This window comes from Panthera tigris, chromosome B4, assembly GCF_018350195.1.
Source record: "Panthera tigris isolate Pti1 chromosome B4, P.tigris_Pti1_mat1.1, whole genome shotgun sequence".
NCBI classification, from domain to species: domain Eukaryota; kingdom Metazoa; phylum Chordata; class Mammalia; order Carnivora; family Felidae; genus Panthera; species Panthera tigris.
Window position 1 is genome coordinate 55548947 of NC_056666.1, and position 13008 is coordinate 55561954.

Below are 13008 nucleotides of genomic sequence, written 5' to 3' on the forward strand. Positions count from 1 at the left end.
GAGTCTTTTGAGAGGGGTAGGAGGTGGGGGGGGGGGGTTGGCGGTTAGGGAGAGGCAGAGAGAATCCCAAGCAGGCTCCATCCGTCAGTGCAGAGCCTGATGTGGGGTTTGATCTCAAAACTATGAGATCATGATCTGAGCTGATATCAAGAGTTGGACGCTTAACTGACTGGGCCACCCAGGTGCCCCTCAATTACTGGAGTCTTACTTGGCTTTTGTAAAACTGACTCCCTAGGTTCAAAAAGTAAGGCACTTCATTATATTTTATATAAAAACACTTGTAAATTAGTATTTGGAATCTAAGTTATATGAACACATTTTTATACAGTGTGATTAATACTAGTATAAAAATTAGGAATTTTATTTTCCCCTTTATATCTATTCAGGAATTTTTCATTTTAAGGACAGTAGAGGCAGGCAGGACCTATAGAGCTTTCCTTCTTTCTGTTTACTTTTTATAATTCATTACAGAAAAATGACTATTGTTCTGGTGAGTTGGATTATTTCACAGATTAGTTTGATTCACTCAGTGTATGTGTTTTTATTTGCAGGTAGTTTGTCAGACTTTGATAGGGGCAGTATACCCTTTTACTCGGGTTAGGCAAACATCTGTAAATGTGTCCAGTATGCTAGATATTCAGGAAGTGACAGCAGAAACCCCCACAAAATCCTCTTTTGAAATAACTATTTTATTGAAAAATTTGGGGGAATGTCACTTAAAAATAACGAAGTAGATGGCAATGGTGAATGTAAGATTTTCTTGACTTTATAAGATAATGCAGAGTTCGGAAGCAGCATAGTATTGTGTGGATTAAGAGTACAAGATTCTGGAGTCCAGATTGCCTACGGTGAAGCCTTAATTCTGCCATATAACAGTTCTGCTGTGTAACTTTGGGCAGAACTGTTGCAGTTCTGTTACCTGGAACTGTTACCTGTTCCTCGTCTGTAAAATGGAAATAATGAGTAGTATGTTTACCTTTTAAGGTTTTTATGGGGATTGAGATAGTATATGCAAAATACATAGATACTGTATACATAGATAATACGCAACTAAAACATTAAAAACAAAGTATGAGAAGTATGTTTCATATTTTTTTGGTTCCTTTTTGTTTGTATATGATTGTAATTATCACGTTCAATCCTTTGAGTTTTAGTTATTTCTATTCAACACTATAGATTTTACATAGTTTCTTGAACAATTACACCGTCTTCAAAAGAGCATGCATGTAAGGGTTACTTTTGGAATCTGTGTAGAGAAGAATGGCAGTAGTGGGAAAATGCAGGAATCACTTGAATAGATAGATTCATTAAAATTAAATTAATTGATAGAGAGTCTATTATAAAATGGAAAAGTAAGAGAGTAGTTTGAGAGACTGTAAAGGAAGAATGAAGAAAACTTGGCTTAAAGTGTTAAGGAAAGAGAAAGTGTAAACAGCAATTTTGTAAGCCAGATGGTACCCTGGAAGAGTTAGTGGTAGCATTCTATTTTTGTTTCGTTTTATTTTTATCAAGTGAATATAAATATAGCATAATGGTACAGAAGAGTGAGTGTAGGATTCAAAAGCCATAATCTGTAGTCCTGCTTGCCACCCTAGCTACCCTACTTCCTAGTTTCACTACTCAGACCATTTCTGTAATAGATAATGGGAGTATTCTACGATATGATTATCACAGATAATATCTGATGATTATCATATAATTTATTTGGTTTATCAATAGTGGATCATGCCTGTTGACTTTGATAGGTAAAGTTAGCATTCACCCTTCTAAACTTGAAATAGATGTTTTAGTTCTTTAATAAACTGTCTTTATAACTTTATTATTTAAAAAAAAAATTTTTTTTTAATGTTTATTTATTTTTGAGACAGAGAGAGACAGAACATGAACGGGGGAGGGGCAGAGAGAGAGGGAGACACAGAATCGGAAGCAGGCTCCAGGCTCTGAGCCATCAACCCAGAGCCCGACGCGGGGCTCGAACTCATGGACCGCGAGATCGTGACCTGAGCTGAAGTCGGACGCTTAACCGACTGAGCCACCTAGGCTCCCCTGTCTTTATAACTTTAAATAATGTACTTAAACCTCTTTTTATTGAACTCTTTGTGTCTTAGAGATAAATGTAAAACATTTAGAATTAGAGCTTAGTAAATGTTAGCTATTAAGTATATGTATATATGTTATGTATTCCTTTCCTCCCCCAATTTTATAGTAATTGATTTTTTTACTTTTCTACTTTCCTTTTTACTTGCTTAGGTTTTTTTTTTTTTTTTTTTTTTTTAATTCATATTGAGTTCATTGTAAAGATTTTCCTTTATTCCAACTTTTAGAATAATTGGCTTATTTTAACTCAGGAATCTGTGGTATTGAATGGAAAGAATTTATTAAAAATAGATTTTAATCTTTAATTAAACTTGAAAAAGTCATTAATATAAACAGGATGTAATTTCTTTTTTGTTTTTAAACTTAAAGGTTTTTAAGTGATATCCCAAGCTCTCAGATTCTTCAGGAAGAAATGACTTGGATGAAGGAGATTCTTTCCAACCTGGGGTCACCTGTTGTGCTTTGCCATAATGACCTATTGTGTAAGAATATAATCTACAATGAGAAACAAGGTAGGTATCTGGCTTTAGCAGTAAGTAAAGTTGATTTCTTTGATGTTCTTAATGGTCCTTTGATCTTTGTATCAGTAAATAAATTTAATTCAGATGTTAGGATTAAAAACATTCATGAAGTCTTTACTTTCTTTTAGGTTAAAAAGTCATGGTAACTCTGCTAAATTAGGAATATATTCTTTATATAGTTGTATAAAATACATTTCTTAGAAAGCTTGTGGTTCTTGTTAAGAATTAAATGAAAAATGATAAAATGATTTTGTTTATAAATTTAACTGTAAAACCTATTTGGTAATTTATGGTTTGAAAATGTACCTGCTTGTAATGGGAGTTATTGAAAAGCCAACTGACATTGCACTGCTTTTAATAAATACATAATTTTCTCAGTGTTGGGGAGGACAGCAGTATTAGAAACAAATTTGTCTCCAGGTTCTCTATTACCTCTTTATTCTGATTTGTTAGATATTTTGATGCTAAGGAGAGAGCTACATATGGAGGAAATGTTATTTGTACTTGCTGGAATTTGTACCTACTCAAGTAATAATCAAGAAACTTTGGTAAATAGTTTTAACATTTTTGAGGTATAGACAGTGATACTTTTTGGTGAAATGTTTTTCTGTGATTGTTTATATCTTGTTGTATTCAAATTCTCTGTTTCCATATTTAAGATACTCTTGGTTGTATTATATTATTGGATAAAGTGGTTTGAGGTTTGGTTGCTAAAGCATAGATTTCCCTTTAGTAATAAGTTGAAATTAAAAAATATAATTTTGGCTGAAGGTTTAGTATTAATCCAGAAAGTCTGAAACTCTGACCCTTGCATTTTAAAGGAAATCAGTTTTGAGAGTAGTCATTATAGTTGGAAGATTATTTTAAGTCAAAAGTGTTTTTGTGAAGATGCTAAAGTCAAAGAATTCTGATTAAATGGTCATAATTCTATTAAATTGCTATTTATGACCATTCTTATTAGATTGTAAGTTGAGACTGTTCTAATGGAAAGGTTATTAATATTTGTAACTGCCTTTAGCTTGAAGAAAGTCAACCAAAGAGCACTGTCAAGGATGGTAGACTGAAGCACATATTTTCAAAAACGTGTCTGAGTATCTGTTATATTTTATATTTTTATCTGGATTAGAGATTCTATTTTTAAATGCAGTGAGCTAACATCTTTAGTTTGAATGTCTTGAAGTTTTGGTGTAGAAATATTTTTAAAAAAAAACTTAAGGTATACCCTAAAACATGAAGTACTTGACAGTGTCCTTCATTATATATTGTCCATTTATTACATATAATTGTCATTTGTCATGTATATACTGCATTATTACTAGTAACCAAATCTCAATGCCATTTGTGAGACATGAGTACTAGTTTTACATTAAACAATGTGTTAGCTTTTTAGTTCAGTGCAAGACCAAATAACACATTTTATAATGGAATTTCAAGTGAGGGACTTCATCTTACTTTTGAAGTGGACACTCAGCTTTATTTTTAACTGCAAGTTAATCAAAGAGAATCTGTTATTTCCTGTGGAATATAGTTTTAACTTTTCATATTTTTATTTTATAAGTTTCTTTTGCATATTCATTTCACAGAACAATCTTGTTTATGAAACTAAAATACAAGGGACCAAAAAAATCAGATTACTTTGTCTTAGGCATTAAAAAAATGCATTTTTACTTTTTTATTTAATCAGTTGCCTATCTAAACTATTGGATCAGTGATATGAAAAGTTCTCATTTTTCAAACAAAATCTTTATGCTTCAGTTTGACTCCTATGTTGTCATTTGTTTATTTTACCAAGAGTTACCTAATTTTTCTTCCCTACACAGAAAGAATGAATTTCACAGTTCAACAAATGTAATTATTTTGATCTATTTTTCCTCTCTTCAGAAAGTCTATTGTGTACCATTTGTTTCTTCTTGTCTTTGTGGTTATATTTTGTGTGTTAGTTATGGATATGTTCTGTTATTTTTCCTTACCAGTGGTTTTAACAGTGTCTGTTAGGAAGGCAAGTTTGGACTTTATGGCATCCATTAAAAAAAAAAGTCAATTGCTATGTGATTAGTTGATACATAGTATTAAGCAAATAGGGTTGGAATGTTGTTCAGTAGAATCTAAAGGTCATGAAAGTGTGGCATGAGGTTTGTTCTGTGTATTATTATCTGTTTCAAATTAGGAGCTAATGGTTTTGAAGTAATATGACTGTATGACATATTTACCTTTATAAGGAGGAGATACCTACCATGCCTAAAAAATTGTAAAAGTCTATACATTTAGTTAATGTAATTAGCAAACAATTAAACTAGCATTAATTTTTACAGCCACAGTCTTAAGGAGGATAATTAAAATTAGAAATAGGGATGGCAAAAGTTCTTTATCTTAACTAGTTACCTTGTTATGGTATCTAAAAGCCCAAGTGTGAAGTCTTTTGAGATTAAAATAATTTCTACATAGAATAAGTGATTAAGCTGCATATCCTATCATAGGTGTGTTTAATTTGTTACCATTTTTTAAGTCATTCATGTGATTTGAGCTCAGGACTTAAGTGTTTTGTACCCACTTATGAGATATAAATATGTAAACATAATAAGATGAAAGCCAAGGGACTGGCTTTGACATCATCAAGCTTAGTATCTCTAGTATGTTTCAGACCTTTAATTTCTCAGAAGTGCAGATTTTAGTTATTAAACTTCATGAATTGATACTGGATCATCTTGAAGTTTCCACATGTATTTTTTCACCATAATACTTTAGATTTTGTATATTGTCACTGGATTAAACATTTCTAAGTCATTTTTTTTAAAGTTAATTTATTTTGAGAGAGAGAGGGAAGAAGGAGCAGAGAGAGAGAATCTCAAGCAAGCTCTGCGCTGTCAGTACAGAGCCCGATGAGGGCTTGGAACTCATGAACTGTGAGATAATGACCTCAGCGCAAATCAAGAGTCGGACACTTAACCCGATGAGCCACCCAGGCACCCCTAAGTAACTCTTAAAATTAGATGTGTTAAAGCTTAGTTACAACTAAGAGAAGTTGGAAAGGGTATAGATGTTGGAACCAAGCACACTTAGGTTCACACCCCTGCTCAGTCACATACAGAAGTAGGTGGTATTAGACACATTGTTTTACCTCTCTCTCTCTATCTTTTAAAATTTTATTGTTAAGTAATTTTTGTGTCCAAAATGGAGCTCTAATTTACAATCCTGAGATCTAGAATTGCATGCTGTACTGACTTAGCTAGCCAGGTGTCCCCATTTTATCTCTTTATGAAATGTTTATATTTGAACTTAACTATCTGCACCAGAATCACCCAGGGTATTTGGGAAAAATGGATGTTTCTGAGTCTCATTTAAGACTAATTGAACAAGAATTTCTGTAGTTGGGCTTAAGAATCTGCATGTTAAATGGGTTTCCAGGCAGTGTTATACTTCTGATAGCCTAGAAATTTAATTTGCCTTATTCCTAACTTATTTCTAACATCTACTTAATATGTTTCCTGGAAAGATTTTAGATCATGCATACAAGTGTATAGCATTGGAGTAGGTACCTAGCAGCTCCCAGCTATTGCTGTTATAATAGGGGTTGGCAAACTTTTTCTGTAAGGTGTAGATAGTACATTTCAGGCTTTGTGTACCAGATAGTCTCCTTTGCAGTGTAGCTCTAACAGAGCCATAGATAATACATCAATAAATGTGTGTGACTGTGTTCCAGTAAAACTATTTACAAAACCAGACAGTGGGTTGCATTTGGCCTTAGCATATGTAGTTTGCCAACCCCTTTATTATATTTATAGGATGCATTTTACAAAATGTATTTGATTCTGAAAAAGAGTGGTTGCTGTAAGCTAGTGGTTGTGTCTTGTAAATAGGGTAATTATGGCTCATAGATGTGAGATGACAATTCACTTTGTCTTTAGGTGCAGCTTACAGATTTTGTCTTAACTGTAACTTGAGTAAAGTTTAAAAATGTATATATGTATGTGTGTATGTATACATAAGTACATATTTATACACACACAGGATGATGAGCACCCTGCAGTTCATAGGCTTTTTGTACCTGTGAATGTTAACAGGAGATAGTAGGCATCACAGGAAGAAACACTGCCTCTACCTGTTCTCACCATGTCAGTTGACAGGACTCAGGAACATGGGAGAAGAGTGAGCTTCCTTTCTGAAGTTGATGGTAACTATCAAGATTTTTGAAATGTTAGGCAGTGCCAGGAATTAGGTGGTTGGTAAACAGCGGCCCATTCCTTGCCTTCAGTGAAATGACATCTTAAAAAGGTAAGGAAAGAATACTTAATGATGATAAAATTTATTACATGATAAGAAAACCCAATAGCAGTGGTTCTTGTTCCAGAACTAAGACTTACCAGTTGTATTTTATATTAATCATTAATTAAAAAAAATTTATATGAAGTAGAACAAGTTGTAATATTGCTTATTGACTAACCCACTTTAATTCTAATATTTTAATTTCAGCTAACTCTTTAACTGCTATTTTAGAAGTAATTGCTAAAGCTTTTCAGTATGTTTTCTCATGTCTGATGCTCTGTTTATTGGTGGCTGTTTCATTTATTCTCCCCCATTTCTTCATAAAAGCTCATATAAAGATCTAATATAGAACTTTAAATTTCAGTGATGGCAATCATTGATTATTTCTCTGTGAAATACAGGAAGCTGATTTACAGCTGTTTAAAGAAATACAAATGAATGGGAGAAAAAGGAATCTTTTCCTGGGAATTATGGTGTAAACCAGGTTTTTCTTTAGAGTTTTACACAATGTAAAGAGAAAAAGGATGAGGCACCATTCTCAGTCATTTGATTGACTCTAAATCTTACCCAGTGTATTATTATTTGTGAAAGATACTGTGGTTTGGTTGTTTCTTTGGTATTTTAATGACATAGAGTTTTGTTGTTGTTGGTTTTATTTTAAAATTTAAGTAAATACAAATTTATTTTTGTATTTGGTAACCTGTATTTTCCAGGGTGGAGTTTTTAATGAAAGATAGTGTTAACCTTGTTTTAACTTGTATTCTGGATTACTATTTAGCATAAAATATCCTTAAATCAGTAAAAAGCTTAAATGCACTGTAAAAGCCTGAACTATTAAGGAAGAGCTGCCTAAAATAATTACTAGATAAGTGTGTTTTTCTTTACTCATACATTCATTCCCACTGTATGTTCAATCATATACTTGGATAAGAAGGTCAGAAATGCCATGCTTCGTTCGTTCTTAGTGTTTCATGCTTATTGCTTCTCCCCCATCTCCCATTTAAACGTATGTTAATCGTTGTGTCTCAGCATTCTCTGCCAAACCTTTGTTTATAAGCATTTGAATACTTACTGTGTGCTAGAGATTGCTCTGTGGATTGCGTGATGAAAGATGAAGGGACCTATTGTCCTTCCAGGAAGCCATATGCCATGTAGTGGAGGAGTCAGATCATGAAACAGATATTTACATTCAGAATGATGAGCGCCATGGTGAAGGTGTACACAGGTACTACTGGACGCCAGAGTGAGGGATGAAGGGAAAGTTTCTCAGAGCAGAATATTCCCTTTTTCTGTAAAAGAGAAGAAGCATTTTGCTAACAGTAGGAAATCATGGTTATTTTTCTCTTTGTTCTCTTTCTGCCTTACCTAACACTGCAGAGCAAGTAGAGTGAGTTGAAAAGATTTTCAGGTTCTCATATTGGTTGTTTTGCTTTTTATTTTTATCCTTTCCCCTTAGCAAAATAAAGGTATCCAAACAAATGTAGCATGTGAATTATATAGCCTTAGTTAATGAACTAAATTTTTTGATTTCAAAGGACTTTAAAATTTGGCTGTTTTCAGCCATACTGAGATTTGAACAGTTAAACCGAGTAATGTATGGATTTTATTACTCTCAAGCCATACAAAAAATAAAGTCCTAAAAAGAAACATAGTTTTTGAAAATCCAGGTTATAATTTTATTCATTAATCTTATGTTTTACCCATTATGTGCAGTGTGCCTTATTATATAAAGATCAATGATACATGGTCTTAGGCCTTAAAGCAGTGCTGCTTTGTTTTTTTAGAGGTCAGGGATCCCTTTTAGAATCTGGAAGATTGAGATTGCCTTCAGAAAATGAACATACACATAAGATTTTATAAAAACTTTGAGGGAGTAGTCTCATTTTTTTTCCCTACCCTTGAAACTCCAATTACAAATTCGTGTCTTAAAGAATTAACAAGATAGTCATGCCCTGTGAACTATTAATTATTAATAGTGATGTGGATGTTTCTCTAAATAATTGGTAATTTTAGACATCAGAAATTAAATTTATATAAGAAAAAAGTTCAGTATATTTTCTGTTGTTAGGAAAGCATTTCCTAGTAATTTGATTTTTCTGGCACCCAAAATAAGTGAAGTAGGCCTCTTTAATTTTATTTTGTTGCAGAATATTAAATTTAAGGTTGAGTTCCACTTTGTTTGCAATAGTTTGAAAAAAGAATAGTTAATGCAGATTTTTAAAAAAAATTTTTTTTCCTTTTAAGCTTTGTGTGTTGTAAAATGTGAGTTTGCCAAATTTTCTTCATCTGCTACAGATTAGGTATGCCATTGTTGCTGCCATGTGGCGGCGCACCCCGTGCTTCTTAAACGCACTGACTGGAGGTTTATCGCATCACTTGTTCACATGCACGGAGCCTGGTAACAGCCTCATCTGTATCTTGTTAGCTTCATTTTCTTATTTTTTAAATTTCATTATTTATAAACTCAACATTGCATTTAAAAATAAAGGCTAGTTTTAATGAATTAATGCTACTACAAACAGTCATTGCTAAAATTTTCATACTGAAACAGATTTTAACTTTTGTTAAAATGATCTATGTCTTATTTAAATTGTATTTGTAAGCAGGGATTTTTACCTGCCATTTTAACTATATTTGCCAAATTCTAAATATAATTTTGAAAATTGAAATTGAAGCTTTTGTTTATGTGGCAAAAGTAAGCTTCAGGACTGGGCTGTGTATTTTTATTGGCATGTAAGAGTTAATATGAGCTCTACAAGAATTTGTGTCTAAAGAGTTAAAGCAATCAACAGCTGCAATTAAAAAAATATGTATAAAACTGTTTGGTTGGCTCAGTTGTGCGACTTGTCGAATCTTCTTGAATCCTGATTTCTTAAAGGCTGGGTGGATAGGTATATCCAAAATCATTGGGTTTAGTCTCTTCATCTATTGACAGTTTTATTTAGAGAATTCATCTTAATCTTTTTAAACTATCGGTTTTTTTCCCTCCTAAAAGTAATGTTTAATGTAAAGAATTTAAAATACAAGGGAAAAAGGTCACTTGTCTATCACCTATAATGAAACCAGTTGAAACATACTGTTTTAATTTCCATTCATCTTTTTTTCTCCTGTGCATTATATGTTCTTTCCCTATCTCTAGGCATAGTTTAATAATTTGAATCACTGTGTTTACTATTTTGTATCTTTTTTTCATGTAGCATTTCATGTAATTCTCCTGGTCATCAAATAATTTTTGAAAATTAAAATTTTTTTTCATGGCTGAAGAGTATTTTATTGTGATGGTGGAATTCACCCTCTTATTACCAGTGTTACCCAGAACAAACTTTAAAACATGTTCTCCCTCCCCATTCTGCAATTTAGTAAAGTGATTTGATTAACTTTAAGACTTTCTGTGGGATAGTTTTTTGAATTCAAGATTATAATACTTGTGGTGGTTCAAAGCAGTGATTCATTGTAGTCACCAACATTTTAGAACCTTATATTTATTTCGTCAGTATGCATATAGATTTTAATTAACTGGGCTTTGATATTCTGATGATGCTCACTTAATTTATTCTATACCTGACTAGTACTTATACAAGTTTAGGATTAATATATTAAATGCTGCTACATTAGACTTTTTTTTTTGCTTTTATGTAAAATATGCCATTTGCCATGATATTTTTGTGTCATGTAATTCTTTTTCTGAGTTTGAATATGATCAACATATACCCCTAAATTAAACATACATATCCATATCAAGATAGTATCATTCAAAGCTCTTTTATTTGGGAAATTCCAGAGTGTGTGGACCAGGAGTTTGTTTTGTTACTTCAGTTTGATGTTTAAAAGACAGTGTAACTAAGGCATATGCTATGCATTTTCTCAATATAAGCCTCTTAGAAACTGTTCTTACAACCATCTCTGTGCGTGTATCCATTTTAACTGTATGGCTCCTTAATCCTTTGAGTTTGTGATGCCTGGTGTCGACAGTGACCCATTTTGATTTTTTTTTTTTTTAATTTCTTTAGCTCTTTCTCTCTTTCAAAAACTTTCTCTCGTCTCTCTTTTAAAAAGACCTGTATCTTTGAGACAAACCCTCTATTATACTTAGTACTCAAAAATGAAAGTTCCTGAGCAGGAGTATTTCCCCAGGACAGGCAGACTTTGCCTTTTATCTTGGGAGAAATGTAATGAAATACACATATATATTTAGCATTAATTTAGAATAGGAATTTAGCTTATATAAAAATCTCTCAAATTAAAAAAAGTTCACACGCAACTATTCCTTTGTTCTTTTTAAAAGATAAAACAACCAACTTAATGCTGCTCAGGTATTCTACTGTAAATTTTAGTTATGTAGCATTCCTAGAAACTATGAGTTTATAGCAACTAATTTCTTAAATTAGGAATATCGTTAAATTGACCAAATATTATAGCAGAACTGCAGGATTCACAGAATTCAAGTCTATTAAAGTTTATATTTGATTTGTATATGTAAAGTAGCTTGTCTGTTCACTTTTGGAGTATCATGGTTTGTTAAAATTGCACAGGTTATTAACAATTTCCAAAGATAGTATTTATTTTTTAATTAAATTTGAGTTTTTAAGTATCCGATGCCCCCTTGTGGTGAAAGACATATTTTGCTTTTGTTTGAATTTGGAGAATTATACTTTGACTTTTCTTTAATAAAGTGGACATTAATGTTCACAAGCTGTTGACGATATGTAATTTGAATTTTGTAAAGCTCATTGCCATAAAATTCACAGCCTTACCCTGTATTGTCTCACAAGTGCATGTAACCAAGCACATACAATGAGACAAAATTTTGGAAGCTATTTAATTACAAATAGCATAGGGATTTTCTGATCTTGTATATGATTTCTTATGTCTTTTTTTTTGTGTCTCACATAGGTGATGTACAGTTCATTGATTATGAATATTCTGGATACAACTACCTGGCATATGATATCGGAAATCATTTCAATGAATTTGCAGGTAAAATCCAGGGCTTAACTAATGGAGCAACATGTATAACTTTGAAGTGATACTTAAAAAAGGTTTTGTTTTGTTTTTTTTTTTTAAATGTTTATTTATTTTGAGGGGGCAGAGAGAAAAGAGGGGGAGAGAGAATCCCAAGCAGGCTCCATGCTCAGTGTGGAGTCCAGTGTGTGGGGCTAGATCTCAAGACTGTGAGATCATGACCTGAGTTGAAATCAAGAGTCAGAGGCTTAACTGAAATGATACTTTTAGAATTGTTTTTGTTTGTTATTTTTAGGGAAATTCACCTGGGAGTAGGAACAACATTTTTTAACCCTTTACTGAGTTTTTTCTTTATTACTAGAAGAAAGAGAAGAGATGACTCTTTCCTAATCCTTTAAGGAAAATAATAAATAATCATTGTGGTTAACATTAAGACCTGACATAATGCAGAGTGTTTCATAAATCTCATTTTTTCCCTCCACAACAATATAACAGTTTACACATGGAGAAAGTAACTCACCAAAGGTCACAGTAAAATACAGAGAACTTAGATTTGCATTTTTTTTTTTTTAATCCTTTAAAAGCGTTTGTTGTTTCCATTTTGTACTTGAGCTTTGGAATGTTGGACAACTAAGAAGCTAAATAATTTGTTTTTTATTTTGTCTTTGGCTATGAATAATGGAAAGCCTTGTCATTTTACCCCTGAAAATTAATCTTTTATCACTGTCAAGTATAAAAGTTTAGGTTTTTTTATGTTAAAAGGAATTAATTTAAAAATACATTTTATGACTATATTTAGAAACATGAAATGCTCTAAAACTAAAGATTAGAAAATTCTCTTGGATGATTTATACCTAGTAGGAACTTTTCATTGCTGAATTTGTATTTGTTACCATTCATGCATTCTTATATTTACATATACTTAGCAAACTGGGAAGAAGTTGGAGAGGGTTTTAATTTATGTGTTTTCAGTTATTTCCCTACACCAGACCTTTCATATACATCCTATATCCCCACACATGTGCTATACATATTAAAAGGGAAAGCAGCTGTGCATATAATGAGATATCACCATATCCATCTTAGTATAATGGGTCATCACTGCTGTAGATATAAAAGAGGAAGCTCTGGTGATCCTAATATGATTTTGTATAGGAAGAAATTG

General features: G+C 32.3%; 1 protein-coding gene across 4 annotated transcripts in view; it reads left to right on the top strand.

The window, feature by feature from the left end:
* The window catches only part of ETNK1 (ethanolamine kinase 1), a 139657-nt gene that overhangs the window by 110199 nt on the left and 16450 nt on the right, over positions 1–13008 (top strand). For all 4 annotated transcript variants that reach the window (XM_042991942.1, XM_042991941.1, XM_042991943.1 and 1 more), the window contains 2 exons: positions 2467–2609; positions 11775–11858. In XM_042991942.1, the coding sequence (XP_042847876.1) occupies positions 2467–2609; positions 11775–11858 (227 nt within the window). The remainder of the gene's footprint in view (positions 1–2466; positions 2610–11774; positions 11859–13008) is intronic.